Raw genomic sequence first — 18,990 nt, 5'->3', positions numbered from 1 at the left:
AAGTATGCATTGTTTGGGGTTTTTAAAATTATTAAAAATGAAATACATCCTTGTGCAAAGGACCACCACAAGACCTAGCACTACTTACGTCCCACCTAAGACCTATGTTGAGGGCTCAAGTGGGACATAAGTGGCACCTAAGCCTTTTATTTGTCCTCTGCATAAGGGTAAATTGTACCCTAATAGGTTTAGCTGAGTTACTAAATATAAAGAGTTAAGTTTAATAGTATCTTTTTTCCCCCTCGTATGTCTTGCATTTGGCATGTCCTATTATTGTAACTTCTCCTGTCCTTTTTATTCCCTGGCAATTGTTTTTCTCTGATGTGAATATAAAGTGGCAGTCTTTATTGTGCCTATAAACACAATTCAAAACATCATTAAGGAGAAGCTACTACCTGGAACGTGTATGGCTATGTCTGTGACAATTTTAATAAAAGTGTTCCTTCATAAAGTGACATGGGAATAAAGTTTTGGATTGAATTTAAAATGCTCAGGTAAATTAGATGAAGGAGATAGGGAGTTTACATTTTCTCTCAACTTGTTAACTGCTTACAGATATTACAGGTACATTTCAGTGGCATGACAGCAGCACAGTTGGTCATCATTTAGACCAACAACAAGAGGTTAATTAGCATTAGCTCCTAAGGGAGTGTTTAAGGCTGACCTTTTTCAAAGGAGCTTGATGGAGTTAGGTGCCCAAATCCTATGGACTTTCAAAGAGATTTGGGAACCTAACTCCTGTAGGCTCCTTTGAAATCTCGTATCTAAACTCCTTCACATACTGCCAGCCAATTCTGGATCCACACTGATTTCAGTGGAGTTTTATAGGGGTAACTGAGGGCTGAAGATAGACCCTTGTGTTTATTCTGATGCCTTTACTCTCTATATACCATTCAACTTCATAGTGGTCAAACTGTTATTCCACCTTCTAGTTGGGTAACTCTACATTTGGACTTTACCATTCAAATGCACTCTTAAGGTATGTCTGCATTGTCAAGCTGGAGGTGTAAATTCTATCTGGAGGAGACATACCCATGCTAGCTCTGATTGAACTAGTGCACAAAAAATAATGTTCTATAGTGGCAGGAGGGGCTGGCTGCCCTGAGTATGATACCATCCGAGATATTAGGCACGTACGCAGGGTAGTTAGCCCTTCTGCCATTCGTACCATCACAGCTACACTCCTATTTTTAGCTCACTAGCTTAGTCAGAGCTAGCATGGGTATGTCTCCTCCAGCTTGAAGTGTAGACATAGGTTTAGTTTGAAATACAATAACCTGTGTTCTCCACTCCTGACCATTCCATAAATATGAAAGACTTGGCCTAACTTACTGCTGATGTGAAAAATTTACCCTTATATCTGCTATACAAACTGAACTTTTTAATCTCTGTCTCATGCAGATACTTTATTCTTCAGTGCTGTTGCATTAAATTGAATAGGAAGTTGTTGAGATAGAGCACAGTTTGCAAGAGAAGGAAAATAGGATCAAGGTATTTTGTTTTGTTTTAAATATTGTAATGAAATCTACTCACATGTCCTATGAACCACAGGCAAAAAGCAGGAGAAATCCATTCCCTTGCATGGATACCACAGTCAATCCATACAGCACTTTTTGGTGTTCTGTCTCTATTAGATGAAAGCTAATGAAAGAATATGATATGTTTAAGGCTGTAAGAAAGTTGTGGATTTTTGTTTGTTTGTTTGTTTCATTAAAGTTGTTGTTTATTAAAGTTGTGGTTTTGGTGCAATCAGCGTGTCAACATGGCACTAGGCAGACACTCCCTTGGAGGTCTCTCAGGCTTCCTCTCAGCCTGTTTCCTGCTGAGGAATGAAGACCCCCTCTGAGTACCCGGACAGGAGCAGCAGCTCTGGGTGCACACCCACATGTAAACTCCAGCACCTTCTTCCAAGGCATGCAGCCTTCCAAAGCAGGGCAGCAGCACAAAAGGACACATGGTGTATCCTATTTTGCTCTCAGAGGCAAGCATGGCAGAAGGCCATTTGGGCCAAATTTGAGTGAGTGTCATTGCAATGTGGTGCACAGGGTCGCAACACCACTCAAATTTGCGGCAACTATAAAAAGATGCAGTTTCCACACAAAAATTGTGGCCCACGATTTTCTTACAGCCTTATTTATGTTGAAATGGCACATGAGAATGGAAATAGAACAGTAAACAAAAAGAAGAAAGAGACAAGAAAAGGAAGTGCTCTCTTTCCCTCTCTCTTGCATGGCATTCTCAAGGAGACACTGGGCTGGATGCTGATCTCATTGACACTAGTTTATGTGCCCAGTATCTCAAATGACTTACTGTAGTGTAAAGGAGAGCAGTATTTGACCCACTATGTATGCCAAAGTTTAGTGGCACCCTGTTTACTTTTGGGAAGGGAGGAGTGGAACATTACAAAACTTAAAAAAAAACTCACACATTTTTCTATCAAAACCATTTTTGATTGAGCTACTAGTACCATTTTTTAAAATTCTCTCTGACAAAAACCTAGACCTATAGTTTAAATTACTACAGAAAAAGAGAGCACATTAAATCGTAACGGTACCTTCAATATATAAAGTGGGCGTTTCTCAAACGAGGATCCAATATATATTTTCTGGAGGAGATCAGCATTCATCTGTGTTATTTCTCCCATCCAAGAATATATCTATAAAGATGGAGTGGATCAGTTAGCAAATATAGTTTCAGTTTAAAAGTCTTCAGCCCCAACTCTGCTCTCCATGCACAGAAAATATTCCCACTGAAGTTAATGGCAGGTTTCCCATTCATTGCAAGGAATGCATGGCTGTGCCTTCTTTTTAGAAAGGGAAGGAGGGATTTTTCCAAAGTGCTTACATGACTTAGCTGCACAAGTTCCCACTCACAATCAGTGGCTAATTATCCATAGCCAGCTCTTCTATCTCATACAATTTGAGAGACAAAAGAAGAACAAGGCGAGTAAGGTAGTATCTTTTATTGGACCAACTTCTATTATAAGTGAGACAAGCTGTCGAGCTAAGGTACCAAGAGTGTCACAATGAAATACAAGTTCCAACAGATAGTTTAGCATAAGTATTTAGCATGTATTTTTAGGGACCATTCAAGGTAAAGTGGCCTGAAATAATACATTCAAGAGAGAAGATAGGTTTCTTTAAAAGCTGTCTGAGTAGGGGAGAAAAGGCAGAGAACGCTTTTGGATAATTTTTTTCAGACTTTTTAAAGGCAATATATAAAACCAAAGAATGAATTAAAAGTGCTGTACTGAACACGATATGGAAGCTTGGAAGAATGTCAACAAAATATTCATTAAGAAGGTTTTTATGGGGAAATATTAACTGGATGTGGAAAAAAGTTAAATGTTTTGGGCCTTATGTTCAAAATTAGGTGTTTAGAGAAATACAGGCATATTTGTGTATCTAATTTACATGCACACATCAAGTAATTGTATATGCAAATGGCTAGTTACACTTCTAGTAATTTGTGCGTGCATTTTCATGTAATTAAATGAAGATTGAAAAGTGGATACTTTCTGACAGCTATCTTGAATACATGTTATGTCAACAGATATAAAATCAGCTGGAGCAGAAATACTATGTTCTCAATTTTTTTTCCAGTTTGCTGATCCTTCATTTTTTAGCTTAATTAGAAAACGTGTAAACTGTTAATAAAGTTATTAATGCAGTACTCTGTGATTTATCTGTTCTTTCCCAGCTCCACCACAGAAACCCTAAACAAGACATTGCAAGATCAAATTAGGAAAGGAGCTAAAATACGATTACGCTAGGATAATTTATCTAGGACCAAAGCCTTTAGTTCAAACTGAATTTTTACTCAATTCATTACACCTGTAACATAGACTTGTAAGACATTTTACAACAAATACAGTTTCTTAAGCTGTTCTTCTGTTTCTCCTCCATGATTTAGAAAAAAAATTTCAATCGTCCCTGACTGTATGTGAGGCCAGTAGAACTGGATATTTATTAAGGTTTTGCCTAACACTTCCCATTATGAGACCCTATTTTCAATTGCTTATAATTTTGTTAAACTCTAAAAGTTTAGGCTGAAATTTTACATGCCAAATGTCAGCCACAGGCTGTTTAAAAAAAACAACAACTGCCAAAAAGGCCCAAGGAAAATGTTGTTTTGCACATGTTAAAAAATTCTAGTTACCTTTTTAATATTTTTTCGTAATATTCTAGCACCCCCATGCTTAGAACAGGTACTTGAAGTTTGGCAGGGGGTGACCTTTGTGTCAAGGATGTGCCTTTGGCCATCCCTGTAAAAATCCACCCAAATATGGCCAAGTTATATGCCTTTGAAAAATCACAGTTTGCACATACTCAGTAGAGACTTCTCTGATTTTACCAGCTAAAATCGCTGACTATTCCAGCCTCACTGAGCATGCTCGAGCGTCTCATAGCTCCTTGTGCTGAATAAACAGTATGTGATCAGATACTTGAAGACTGTGTGCTAATGCATATCCACAAAGGGCCAAATTAAGAGTACACAGGAACCTTAACTCTGGCATTTTCTAACTTCTGAGTGCTTGACTTTGCAATCTTAATAATGTTTTTTTAACATAGTTTTTTGTGTGGAATATAAATATACAGTATAACCTGCACAAAGGATTATCTTTATTAGGAGCCTAATTTAACATTCATTGAAGGCCAGTTTCACAAAGATTAAAACAATTTTGATCCTGATCAGCTGGAAGGAAGAATTCAATCACAAGAATGTGAATGGTAATTGGGAATCTTTTACGAACACTTTACTAGGTGCCCAAAAAGCTACAGTCCCAGCCTGACATTGATTCTGGGCGAGATAATGGAGAGGCTGATACAGATCTTGGTTAATAAAGAATTAAAGGAGGGTAATTAATGCAAATCAGCATGACCTTATGGGAAATAGATCCTGTCAAACTAACTTGGTATCTTTTTTAGATGAGATTACAAGTTTGGTTGATAAGGGTAATAGTGTTGATGTAATAGACTTCTGTAAGGCATTCAACTTGGTACCACATAGCATTTTGAATAAAAAACTAGAGTGATATAAAGATTCACATTTATAATGGCACACATTAAATGGATTAAAAACTGGTGAGTTGATAGGTCTCAAAATGTAATTGTAAATGGGGAATCATCATCAAGCAGATGTGTTTCTAGTGGGGTCCCACAGGGATCTGTTCCTGGCTATACACCAAGGATCAGCAACCCTTGGCATGCAGCCTGTCAGGGTTCCCTTGTTGGATCATATTAAAGAAGTTCTGTATTAAAATCACAAATGAGTTTGATTCCCCATAGTTTAAATTCCAGGGTATTACTAATTAAGAGGTCTCTTGGTTTTTGGTACTGTTTCTCTCCCTCTATGTGTGAAACTTGCAAGCTGCTAATTGTGTTAGTACATTCTAAGACAGAGTCTATTCTCAAAGGTTTCAGAGTAGCAGCCGTTTTAATCTGTATTCGCAAAAAGAAAAGGAAAGGAGTACTTGTGAAACCTTAGAGACTAACAAATTTATTTAAGCATAAGCTACAGCTCACTTCATCGGATGCATTCAGTGCAGTCTCTAAGGTGCCACAAGTACTCCTTTTCTTTCTGTTCTCAAAGCAGTTCTTTGTAACAATAACTACTCACACAGAGAGAGACTCAAAGCAATACTCTGTAACAACAGAAAAAGCACCCAGAGACTCCCCGCCCTTTTGTTGTATTCATCTCGCTTTGTTAACAATTGTGATTAAAATAGAGATAGAGGATTTATGTGGATGGATGCTTGGTGTGGATAATAACTGAATGATCAGGGAGGTGCCAGCCTAAGAATCCAGTGTCCATCAGCCGAAGAAGGCATCAAGTGGAAATAACAGAGGACCCCCGGAGGGCAGACTGGAATCCACCCAACAGCCTCAAGAATGGGAGAACCAAAGAACAAAATAACATCTGGCAGCACGGAGCCATCAGGAATGTGACATCTGCTGATTGATTCAGCAACAGCATGATGAAGCAATTCCTGTAGACTGGCATAGGAAAAAATTCCTATAAAAATGGACTCTAGAAAGTGAGAACTTTGGGGTCTGATTCTGCAAACCAACTTCCAGGAGCATCAATTGAGCATCTGACAAGGCCCTGCTCCCTCCTCATGTCCAGCCCACCTGGCCAGTGGCTTGGCATGAGCAACTCTAAGGCTGGTAACTATGATAACAACCTTGCAGAACCTGTGTGTGTGTGTGTGTGTGTGTGTGTGTATGAATGAATGTGTGAATAAATATGAAATTGAATGGAATGTTATAGCTATAACTAACTGCTTACTATGATTCTTTCTGTATTCATAATAAATGTGGCATTTTGCCTTTTCCGCTTTAATAAGCTCCTGCTGGTTTTTATTTTATTGGTATAACACCCTCCCCACCCTGAACTCTAGGGTACAGATGTGGGGACCTGCATGAAAGACCTCCTAAGCTTATTTCTGCCAGCTTAGGTTAAAACTTCCACAAGGCACAAAGTCTTTGCCCTTGGATTAGATAAAATGCTGCCACCACCAAGTGATTTAGACCAAGAACAGGGAAAGGACCACTTGGAGTTCCTATTTCCCCAAAATATCCCCCCAAGCTCTTACACCCCCTTTCCTGGGGAGTCTTGAGAATAAACAAGATGAGCACAGACCAGCTTTGGATTTTTAAGATCAAAAAAACCCAATCAGATTCTTAAAAAACAGAACTTTATTAGAAGAACAAAAAAAGATAAGAGAACAACTCTGTAAGATCAGAATGGAAGATAATCTTACAGGCAGTCAGATTCAAAACATAGAGAAACCCTCTAGGCAAAACCTTAAGTTACAAAAAGACACAAAAACAGGAATACAAATTTCCTCCAGCACAGCGAATTTCACAAGCCAAAACTTAACACATTTTCTAGCCAGATTACTTACTAACTTTACAGGAGTTGGAGGGCTTCCATCCTTGCTCTGTTCCCGGCAAAGGTATCACACAGACAGACCAAAGCCTTTCTCCCCCAACCTCCAGATTTGAAAGTATCTTGTCCCCTCATTGGTCATTTTGGGTCAGGTGCCAGCCAGTTACCTAAGCTTCCTAACCCTTTACAAATAAAAGGACTTTGCCTCTGGCCAGGAGGGATTTTATAGCACTGTATACGAAAAGGTGGTTACCCTTCCCTTTATATTTATGACACAGCACATCAGGGAAATCCACTGGCGGGCCGGGACGGTTTGTTTACCTGCAGCGTCCACAGGTTCGGCCAATTGCAGCTCCCACTGGCCACGGTTCACCGCTCCAGGCCAATGGGGTCTGTGGGAAGCAGCAGCCAGCACATTCCTTAGCCTGCCCTGGTTCCCGCAGCCCTCATTGTCCTGGAACAGCGAACTGTGGGCAGTGGGAGCTACAATCGGCCAAATCTGCAGACACTGAAGGTAAACAAACTGGCCTGGCCCTCCAGCAGCTTTCCCTGATGGACCACGTGCCAAAGGTTGCCGATCCCTGCCCTACACGATCTAACATTTTTATCAGTGACCTGAAAGAAAAAGTAAAATCATCACTGATTAAGTTTACAGATGACACAACAACTGAGGGAGTGGTAAACAATGAAGAGGACAGGTCACTGATTCAGTGTGATCTGGATTATTTGGTAAACTGGATGCAAGCAAACAATATGTGTTTTAATATGATTAACTCTAAATGTGTGCATGAAGGAACAAAGAATATAGACCATACTTACCGGTTGGGGGACTCTATCCTGGGAAACAGTGACTCTGAAAAAGATTTGGTGGTCGTGGTGGATGATCAGTTGAACATGAGCATCTAATGTGATACTGTGGCTAAAAGAGCTAATGCGATCTTTGGATGCATAAAAGGGCAATCTTGATTAGGAGCAGAGAAGTTGTTTTACCTCTGCATTTGGCACTGGTGTGACCACTCCTAGAATATTGTGTCTAGTTCTGATGCTCACAATTCAAGAAGGATGTTGTTAAATTGGAGAGAGTTCAGAGAAGAGCCACAAGAACAATTAAAGGATCAGAAAACATGCTGTATTCTGATAGACTCTAAGGGCTCAAACTATTTAGCTTAACAAAGAGAAGGTTAAGGGGTGACTTGATGACAGTCTATGAGTACATGGGGAAGAAATATTTAATAATGGGCTCTCAATCTAGCAGGGAAAGACATAACATGATCCAATGGCTGGAAGATGAAGCTAGACAAATTCAGACTGGAAATAATGTGTAAATTTTTAACAGTGAGGGTAGTTAACTAGTGGAACTAATCACAAAGGTTCATGGTGGATTCTCCATCACTGACTATTTTTAAACCATGAATGGATGTTTTTCTAAAAGAGATGGTCTAGGAATTATTCTGGGGACGTTGTATGGCTTGTGTTACACAGGAGGCCAGACTAGATGAGTGCAGTGGTCGCTTCTGGCCTTGGAATCTAAGAATCTGTAAATGGAGCTTTTTCCACTGGTTTCAGTGGGCACTGGATCAAGCCCTGGGTGACCTCCTGTCTTAAGAGACCACCCTAATGTACACCCAAATATAGTCAGTATACACAATTCAATCCCATCTTTATGTGATGACCCCCTGTGTTAAGTAACCCCGTGTAATCTCTCCTTGACAATTGTCACTGCATTTTAAGAGTGGGCCAAGCAGGGGAACCTCACCCTAATTTTTCAGAAAGGGGAACATTTTGGTAACATACTTTAAACTAGGGCGGTTGATTAATCGCAAATAGCTCACACGATTAACTCAAAAAAACTAATCGCAATTAAAAAATTGATCATTAATCGCACTGTTACACACTAGAATACTAATTGAAATTTATTAAATATTTTTCATGTTTTTCTACATTTGCAAATACATTGAGTTCTGTAACAACACAACATTACAGAGTGCACAGTGCTCACTTTATATTATAATTTTTATTACAAATATTTGCACTGTAAAAATGAAAAACAAGGGAAATAGTATTTTTCAATTCACCTCAGACAAGTACAATCTCTTTATCATGAAAGTGTAATATTTGAAAGTGCTTCACCACCCTCCTAGTGAAATAGTGCTTCCTAATATCCAGCCTAGACCTCCCCTACTGCAACTTGAGACCATTGCTTCTTGTTCTGTCATCTGCCACCACTGAGAACAGCTTAGCTCCATCCTCTTTGGAACCCCTTGGAACTCCATCCTTGTATGCCCCTTCATGCTTTGGCCACCATTCCAGATCACAAGTCCAGATCTAATGCATCCAAGGTTGCTGAGGGAGTTGGCTGATGTGATTACAGAGTCATTGGCCATTATCTTTGAAAATTCGTGGTGATCGGGGGAGGTCCCGGACGATTGGAAAAAGGCAAATATAGTGCCCATATTTTAAAACGGGAAGAAAGAGAACCCTGGAAACTACAGACCAGTCTGCCTCACTTCAGTCCCTGGCAAAATCATGAAGCAGGTCCTCAAGGAATCCATTCTGAAGCACTTGGAGGAGAGGAAGGTGATCAGGAACAGTCAACCTGGATTCACCAAGGGCAAGTCATGCCTGACCAACCTGATTGCCTTCTATGATGAGATAACTGGCTCTGCGGCTATGGGGAAAGCGGTGGATGTAATATAGCTTGAGTTTAGCAAAGCTTTTGATATGGTCTCCCACAGTATTCTTGCCAGCAAATTAAAAAAGTATGGATTGAATGAAAAGTCTATAAAGTGGATAGAAAGCTGGCTAGATTGTCAGACTCAACAGGTAGTGATCAATGGCTCGATGTCTAGTTGGCAGCCAGTGTCAAGCGGAGTGCCCCTGGGATCGGTCCTGGGGCCAGTTTTGTTCAACATCTTTATTAATTATCTGGATGATGGGATTAATTGCACCCTGAACAAGTTCGCAGGTGACACTAAGCTGTGGGGAGAGGTAGATACGCTGGAAGGTAAGGATAGGGTCCAGAGTGACCTAAACAAATTGGAGGATTGGGCCAAAAGAAATCTGATGAGGTTCAACAAGGACAGGTGCAGAGTCCTGCACTTAGGAAGAAAGAATCCCATGCACCGCTGCAGGCTGGTGACCGACTGGCTAAGCAGCAGTTCTGCAGAAAACGACCTGGGGATTACAGTGGACAAGAAGCTGGATATGAGTCAGCAGTGTGCCCTTGTTGCCAAGAAGACCAACGGCATATTGGGCTGTATTAGTAGGAGCATTGCCAGCAGATCGAGGGAAGTGATTATTCCCCTCTATTCGACACTGGTGAGGCTACCACTGGAGTACTGTGTCCAGTTTTGGTCCCCCCCCACTACAGAAGGCATGTGACAAATTGGAGAGAGTCTACCGGAGGGCAACGAAAATGACCAGGGGGCTGGGGCACGACTTATGAGGAGAGGCTGAGGGAACTGGGGTTATTTAGTCTGCAGAAGACAAGAGTGAGAGGGATCTGATAGCAGCCTTCAACTACCTGAAAGGAGGTTCCAAAGAGGATGGAGCTAGGCTGTTCACAGTGGTGGCAGATGACAGAACAAGAAGCAATGGTCTCAAGTTGCAGTAGGGGAGGTCTAGGTTGGATATTAGGAAACTCTATTTCACTAGGAAGGTGGTGAAGCACCACCTAGAGAGGTGGTGGAATCTCCATCCTTAGAGGTTTTTAAGGCCTGGCCTGACAAAGCCCTGGCTGGGATAATTTAGTTGGTGTTGGTCCTGCTTTGAGCAGCAGGTTGGACTAGATGACCTCCTGAGGTCTCTTCCAACCCTAATATTCTATGATTCTATGAAATCACAGGTGGAAGATTAGAGATGTAAAACACGCAGCAGGTCATCTAGCATAACTTTTTGCAGCAGCAAGGAAGAAAAGATATTAATCAAGAAAGAAAAACATATTCCTTTCTTTGCATTTTCCCTAACCTTGCTTTCAATGAGCTTTCCACATTATTCTTACTAAAGACTTCTTTGGAGTGAACATTCAATCCATGTTAAGGCAATTTTGGCAGAAATACACAACTGCACCATGCAGAGTGCCTTTTTAGGTGAACTACAGAATGATCCATTGGAATTATATTTTCAGAAGCAACTGAAGTTATGATTGTAGACATAGGGTGAGCATTTACATGAAATCTAAAATGTCTTGACCAAATTTCATTTTAGGTAATTACATTGCACCTACCTTAAATTTCTCATATGATTTCAGTTGGTGGGTAAAGTGGTTCTTATGTAGTGTGTTTTGTAAGGTGCTTGGATCCTTCTTTAGTAAAGGTACTGTATTAAAGTGAACTATTATTAGCTAATCAATACAAATCTAATTGTTTCCCCTATAGTGGTGTCATGTAACAGTCCATATCTCCACCAGACAGTCCATATCACCATCATCATCAAATTAAATTTAAGCCCTTGTTAATGAAATAACAATAAATGCATAAAGGATCACGAGAAAAATATAACGTATCTTACTTCATTCAAAGAGTGATATTGTTCATAATAGGATGCAGAACTGCGGGGGTTGACTGTGTCATTGACAGTTTGTTTTTTGATAACTTCTTGAACATCGTCCATCAAAACTCTGAACAACAAACAAAAAGCATAAATCATTCTTAAGCAGTGTCGCCAACTGGCTTGAATTTCTGATTTCATATCTTCACAGCAAGAAATAAGAATCATACTTGTATCGGATGGTGGATCGGTTTAGCTCAGCTTTCACATCATTTATATCGGACACATTGACATAGAAATGGACTTCTTTGTTCTTCATAATGTTTTCAGCTGAATCAGGTTTCCAGAGAATAACCTACGAAGTTTCCAAGAACAATTTTTTTCACAAGGAAAGAAAAAATACTTTACCATTTAGTAAACATTCTGAACATGATCAAAACACAATACATGTTTTCAATCTAGTAGGTCATGTGTGGGAAGCAGTTTCATGTGTTGTGCTGTCACATCATGCTATTGCTGAAAATGAAAAGTGTGTGGGTAAGAAAAATTTATAACAGCTGAATATAAATTCATAAATCAAGAACAAAGGCAGGAACATCACCTTTCATGATATAATATTACTAGTTTAATATATCTGTTTAGCTGATTATTACAATCCAAATCCTCAAATCAGTGGAGGGTTATTTTTCCTGAGGGTATTTGGGGAATTAATGCAGCTCAGACTAGTTTTTGCAGTTATTGTATTCAGTGATTACTTTGATTAGAGCTGAACCAAATGCCAGAAGGGATTTCAAAATAAATCCAGATGAAGCAGCAATATAAAGGGGTCTAGAGAGATTAAAATTGGGCAGAAAATAAAATGAAATTCATTTTAGTAAAATTCAAGTTAGGAAAATGAAAGTTAATGAAATAAAATAATCTGAAACTCAGCTATTCAGTGGGAGATTGAAAATTGGGAAGCAATAATGTTGAAAAGACTTAGGGGTGGTAGTGGACAGCAAATTAGACATGAATTTATAATGCGAAAAAAGGCCAGTGCAATTTTTTTGCTGCATATTCAACATCAACGTGTCATGAAGTAGGTAAATAATAGCTCTTCTCTCCTTGGATCTGGTGCAACTACACTTTGAATATTGTATTAATTTTGATGCACCATACAGGACTATGTTAATTACAAGTGCCAACTTTCCAATGTGCTGGGGGGTGCTTGACCCCCACTTTGTCCCAGGCCCTGCCCCCACTCCACCTCTTCTCCCAAGCCCCCGCCTCTTCCCGCTCCACCCCTGCCCTGCCTCTTCCCGCCCCATTCCGCTCTCTCCCCGGAGCGTGCAGTGCCCTCACTCCTCCCCAGAGCCCCTGTACGCTGTGAAACAGCTGACCGTGACAGGCAAGAGATGCGGGGAAAGAGGGGGAAGTGCTGATCGGCGGGGCCCACCGACGGGCAGGAGGCAGTGGGGCGGGAAAAGGGGAGTTGAGGGGGGTTGCCGGTGGGTGCTTAGCATCTGCCACTTTTTCCCTATGGGTGCTCCAGCCCCAGAGCACCCATGGAGTCGACGCCTATGATGTTAATGCAAACTAGGTAGTTTTTAGTTCACACCAGCAGCATCCACATGGGACAGTTAGCACCCAACATTTTGGTGTGCTCTGCAATTCATACCTCCATAGCCTGCGCTGCAGTGCAATGTAGCTATAGCCTTTGAAACAACCAACGTACAGAAAGCCTCTGGAGAATATATTCTAAATTTTAAACAAGATGAAGGGCCAGATTCCCAAAGGTACTTGGGTACCTAGTCACCTCTTTAGGTGCTTATGTCCACCATTAGAGGCTGGAGACATTCTCAGAACTAGTGCTTAGCTTCTGCCTAACCCAATAGGCACTGACATTGCTGCTGGTGGGCATGCACAAAACTGCCTTTGTCCTGATGCCACCCCATAGCTAAATAGCTTCTTGGAGACCTAGCGCAAGCCAAAGTCCTAGCAGTCCCCAAGTGGGATTCTCAAACTGTGTGTTTCCTTGCCTGTCTTTCCAGCAGACCTGATCCCACAGCCACGTGCACAGCACACCTTCAGGCTTGGGCCCTGCATGCACGTATATACACACACATACAGAGAGAGAGTACATGTTCAGAATACCTAGTAGTTAGGGCACTCACCACATTTAAATCCTCACTCTGCCTAATTTGGAGTAGGGACTTGAACCCAGTTCTGCTTACACTTCAGATGAGTGCCCTAATCACGGGGCTATTGGGTATACTGGACTGGGTTTTTCTCAACCTCTCCTGCAGAAGCTGTTCCTCTTTGTGTAAAATAATTAAATATTTATTGTAAAAGGGACTTGAACCTGAGTCTCCCACATCCTAGCTAAGTGCCCTGACTTCTGGCCTATAAAGTTAGTCTCCCTCTGACTCAGTGAATAGTTAATTATTCATTTAAACTGGAACAGCTTCAGCAGGCGACTGAGAGAGAGAGAGAGAGCAAGAGACCTACCCGAGAATACCTCATAGCATGGTGATGAGGGCACTAACCTAGGATTCAAGCAACCTGGGTTACAGTCCCTGCTCTAAATCAGGCTGAGTGGGAACTCAAAGCTGGTTTTCTTACATCCTATGGAAATGCTGGGCATTCGGGGCACACACACTTTTAAAAAAATAATAATAAGGGTGTCATTCTATTTTTCTGTGAGAAAGTGCTGCCCTGATGCAGAGGTTCCAGGCAGGGGGAGGCACCTAAGATCCAGATCAGTGGGAGGTAGGTACCTAAATACATTTGAAGACCTGGGCTCTAAGCCCCACACTTTTCCTCTGCTATCTTCTGGCAATGAATTCCACAGGCTAACTGTGTATTGTGTGAAAAACTATTTCCTTTATCAGTTATCCTTAAATGTTACATGTTCTGAAACCTTTCACTTTTCCTCCCTTCTGGCTGGCTTAGGCTGCTTCTCACTCTTCTTTCTTAGGGTTTGTCTACACTTAAAATGTGACAGTGGCTCAGCTGTGCTTCAATGTAGATACTACCTATACCTATGGTAACTAAGTTGACAGAAGAATTCTTCCGTCCGATCTAGTGCTATCTACATAGGGTCTTAGATCAGTTTAACTACACCACACAGGGGCATGGACCAGGGTCAAGGCACAAAACATTAAGAGTTGCAATGCCTACGTCCCCTATATGAATCTAGCCTTGGGTGCCTATCTCAGGGGCAGACTAGGGGTAAGGCCTGCAACATAGGCGTTGACTCCGTGGTTGCTCTCGGGCTGGAGCAACCATGGGAAAAAAATAGAGGTGCTCAGAACCCACTGGCAGCCCTGCAGGTCAGCATCTCTCCCTTCACGCCCAGTGCCTCCCGCCCGCCGGCAGTCCTGCCAATCGGCTCCTCGCCTCCCTCCCAACACCTCCCACCCGCCGTGATCAGCTGTTCCATGGTGTGCAGGAGGCGCCTGGGGATAGGGGGGAAGAGCGAGGGCTGGGAAGAGGCATGGTGGGAAGAGGCAGGGTGGGTGGGGCCAGGGCCTTGGGGGAAGGGGTGGAGTGTGGGTGGGGTCTGGGGCAGAATGGGAGTCAAGCACTCCCCTGGGACATTAGAAAATCAGCACCTCTGGCCTGCAATGCCTAAGTACCTTTGTGAATCTAGCCCTCAGTCTGTAGTATAGGCAGGACAATAGAGGTTTAAATTAGTTTTAAGGAGACATATCACACAATCTGAATGCAATCAATTAAGCTGCTAGTCTTGAATACCCAGTATGAAGGCCGTATTCAAAGGTGAATCTAAATCTGGAGGGAGTGTAAACTGGTGTAACTTACACTTTCTTTCCAGCCCCACTAAAATATATATTGCATCAACTTATGTATTTGTTCAATAACCACTTTAAGAACATGCAACCTTCTAGTACATATTTCTCTAAATCTGGCCTACTAAGTCCGAGTATAAGGAAGTACAATGAAGTCTAAGTTGGTATAAGTAAGTTAGCATAGAGTCTAGCAGGTGAATGAAGTAATACAGGTAACACAGGAATTGTCAGAATGGCTCAGACCATTGGTCCATTTTGTCCAGTATCCTGTCACCAAAGTGGCCAATACTAACTATGTCAGAGGCAGACACAAGAATCTCTGCAGGAGGCAGTGATGGGCTAACTTGCCCCCAGAGAGAGGTTAGCTTATGCCCACAAGCATGACAGTTTATATCCCTTCCAAAACTCTCGTTAATTTTCAGATATTTATTATTATAACTCTGTCAGTGTACAATGCTTTGCTGAATCCTGCCAACCTCTTGACCCCAGTGATATCTTCTGGCAATGAATTCCACAGGCTAATTGAGTATTGTGTGAAAAACTATTTCCTTTGTCAGTTATGCTTAAATGTTACATATTCTGAAACCTTTCAGTTTCAATAGACATTTTTTGTTCTTATATTAGGAGATAAACGGCAGTGGTCATTCTATCTTCTATATACCATTAATTACTAAAGGCAGTACTACCTATATTTAAGGTTGCCTGATATTTCCCATTATAAGACCCTGTTTTCCACTGCATTTGCTTTTAACTTTGCCAAACTGGCCTACTAAATTGGGGTAAAAATTTTCATGCCACATGACAGCCTCAGGCTGATTTTTATTTTTTAAGTTTCAGCTAAAATAGCTCCACTGTTTCTGAGAACAAGAATTCATTGTTTTGCCCATGTTAAAAAAGTTCTTACAGCTGTTTAATTAAGAAGCTTTAGTGCCCTCATGCTTTGGAGCAGGGACTTGAAATTTGGCATGGGTTTGACCTTTGTGCCTTTTGGCATCCCCATTGAAAATCCACCCAAATGTGCCCATGTTATAACCCTCTGAACATTCTCAGTTCACACATGATCAGTAGAGGCTAGTTAGAATTTGGCAGGAAAATCACAGAATGCTCTACCTTCACTGAGCATGCTTCAACCCAGTTCTGCAGGAACTGAGCAAGACTTTCCCTTTGTGATGCTGGAAATCAAATGCCAGCTCTGGCCAAGGCCATAGGCTTTAACTAAGAACTGACAAACCCATAGCTGGAAACCAAACCAGCTCACCTGTATGTTAATTTTGTTCAAAATAGGTATTAGTCTTATAAGAATGTATTTAGTGTTTAGACTCTATGAAATGCTTGTAAGTTGCTGCATGCATTAATCTCATTTGTAACATCTGCATTCCATGCTAAAAGGTAAAATATAAGTTTGTTTTATAATTGTAAAATGCCTGCTCTGAACTTGTGAGCTCAGACGGGAAGAGTAGTTCCTTTGCCCATTGAGAAGGACTATCAAGACTTAATGAGCCATCAAGGACAAAAAGCTTTTTTGGTTGCCCCAGCCACCCAGGAAGAATTTACGTGCAGGATCCCTCATCCCATTGGCTTGATCTCTGGGGGAAGGTCATATAGAGATGCTCACAAGAAGAAATGGTGATCTCTTTGCTGTTTGAATTTTCACAGGGCCAGAGACACTAAACTAAGGCAGAAATCCCCAGGAGTTATCCCTCGGTCTGCCCTGAAAGACATTTTGAATTGACAGATAACTATATCTCTGTCATCTTTAGGAACTGTAGATGGTAACTCATTTGTGTGTATGTTTGCTTGCTTTAATCTATAAATAACTCTCTCAATTTTCTTCCTAGCTATTACACCTTTAGACAGATTGGCTTCAGGCATTATCTTTGGTGTAGGAGCTAGGGTACCAATTGATCTGTGGTAAGTGACTGGTCTTTTGGGATTGAAAGCAACCTGATTATTTTGTGGTTTTTGGTGTAAGTGACCATTTATCACTAAGTCCAGTTTGTCTGAGTGGCAAGATAGACTGGAGAGCCAAAGAGGACTGTCTGTGACTTCATGGTAAGACTGTTATAGTGATCCAGGAATTCACACTCGTTACTGGGTAGGTGAAATCTAATTACAGAACATACCACCAGTTTGGGGTGTCTGCCCTGTCTTTGACAGTCTGCCCTGAGGTTGGCACTCTCAGTTGTGAGGCACTCCAGACAGCATGAAACCCTTTACTTACTCTTTCTGGCATGTAGGGGGTGTGGCACCATGGACTGAAACTGCGTACAGGGAGATTGTCTCTCCTCTGCTTTTCGTGCCCCCCCCCCTCCCCAGCCACACTGGAATACAGAGTGAGGGAAGAGGGGATCACAGTAGCTGGAGAGAGAGGAGGGTGATCCACAGCTAGAGGGTGGGATGCAGCAGAAAGGGGAGGGAAACGGGAGCTGGTGTGGAGGAGGTGGATAGGAGCAGTTGGTGAGGGAGATAAGAAGCGGGGAAGGATAGGTGAAGGGTGGGAGGGCGACAGGAGTCAGGGGAGCAAATTGGACAGAGACAGGCTATGGGCACAGGGGCAGTTAAAGGCTCTGATGATCAGGACACATCATGAGGGATCCTGGTAACGACACTGATTGGGGAAATGGTTATGCTTTTCATTATGGGGTGCTGACTTCAAACGAAAATATGATGAAATAATGGGGGAAGTGCTTTAGAACAAAATTGGATGCCTTATTTTAATTAAATGCTCTTTCCTGTAATGGCAGATGGAAATCACAAAATCCTGTTGGTGTTCTAAGAGATTATGAGTTCTAGATGAAGAGATTCTTATTATTTAAACTCTGTCTTTAGCAAAACACCACCAATTACTGTAAAATCCAGTCCTGCGTGTCGGGGTCCTAGAAGTCATACAGTCAGAAATTGCATCAGCTTATGCTCCTGGGACTTCCTGACAAATGATTTTACCAACCATCACATGTCAGTACTTTATCATCTTTGTTTTGTTGCTGCTAATATACAAAATCAATTACATAATTCTGAAATCGGGTGGTTGATATAATATGATAAAATGTTACCAGTCAACGGAATCTGCTCATCTCAATCAGTAGACATTACATTGATGGAAATAAAGCATCTATTGCGCTTCTACAAGCTAAAAAAATATATAACATAAGAGAATGAAAGGGGGATCTAAATCTTCCTCCCAGTGGAATGGCATTGGTGTGCCTGAGAGCAGAATTTGGCCTAGAGTTTATAGAGAAAAAAATTACCTCAAAGTTGGTGGTTAAATTCTGAAGGAATTCAGCTTGTCCGTCTGATCGTGGGAGAGCGCACAACACTTGATCACTGGAAAGAAAAAGACATTCAGAAAAAGCAAAGGCTTGAGTGTGAGCATGAAAACATTTTGTATTGACGTACAAGTCTGAACAGTCCATCTCAGTCCCAATTGGTTTCTCTGACTTAGGGGCTAGTGGAGCCAAAGGAGGTTCAAGCAATGAAAGCGCTGGGCCAGATTCTATCCCCTTTGCATTGCTGGAAAGCTCCTGGAGCTCCCCCAAATGGAGGAGTCCCCAGCTGATAAAAAGCTGAAGTAGCAGTAGTTCTTACACTGCTCTCCCATAGCCCCGGGGTGTGTCTGGAACCAGCCTGACCTATTTTAGAGCAGCCCGAGGCACTGTAAAGGACATCAGGGCTGGTGAATAACTGGTCCCAGGATTAGAAAGCTGTAACTAGCTCTTATGCTGCAGTCCCAAGAGGATGCTGAGTGCAGCAGAGAAACTGCCCTCTCTCTTTACCTGATGAGGTCATACTGTGAGCACCTGATGGCAGGGATTTCCCTAAGCTC

General features: G+C 41.6%; 1 protein-coding gene across 1 annotated transcript in view; it reads right to left on the bottom strand.

Moving 5' to 3' along the window:
* The window catches only part of CPB2 (carboxypeptidase B2), a 28,199-nt gene extending 9,619 nt beyond the window's left edge, over positions 1-18,580 (bottom strand). The window contains exons 1-5 of the mRNA XM_077832321.1: positions 18,416-18,580; positions 11,610-11,734; positions 11,401-11,509; positions 2,555-2,656; positions 1,534-1,641 (exon numbers count right to left, since the gene is read on the bottom strand). Of these exons, the coding sequence (XP_077688447.1) occupies positions 1,534-1,641; positions 2,555-2,656; positions 11,401-11,509; positions 11,610-11,734; positions 18,416-18,580 (609 nt within the window). The remainder of the gene's footprint in view (positions 1-1,533; positions 1,642-2,554; positions 2,657-11,400; positions 11,510-11,609; positions 11,735-18,415) is intronic.
* Positions 18,581-18,990: the final 410 nt, after the last annotated feature.

The sequence above is a fragment of the Eretmochelys imbricata genome, chromosome 1 (genome assembly GCF_965152235.1).
Source record: "Eretmochelys imbricata isolate rEreImb1 chromosome 1, rEreImb1.hap1, whole genome shotgun sequence".
Taxonomy (NCBI): Eukaryota; Metazoa; Chordata; order Testudines; family Cheloniidae; genus Eretmochelys; species Eretmochelys imbricata.
This window is presented reverse-complemented; position numbering and strand designations above follow the sequence as displayed.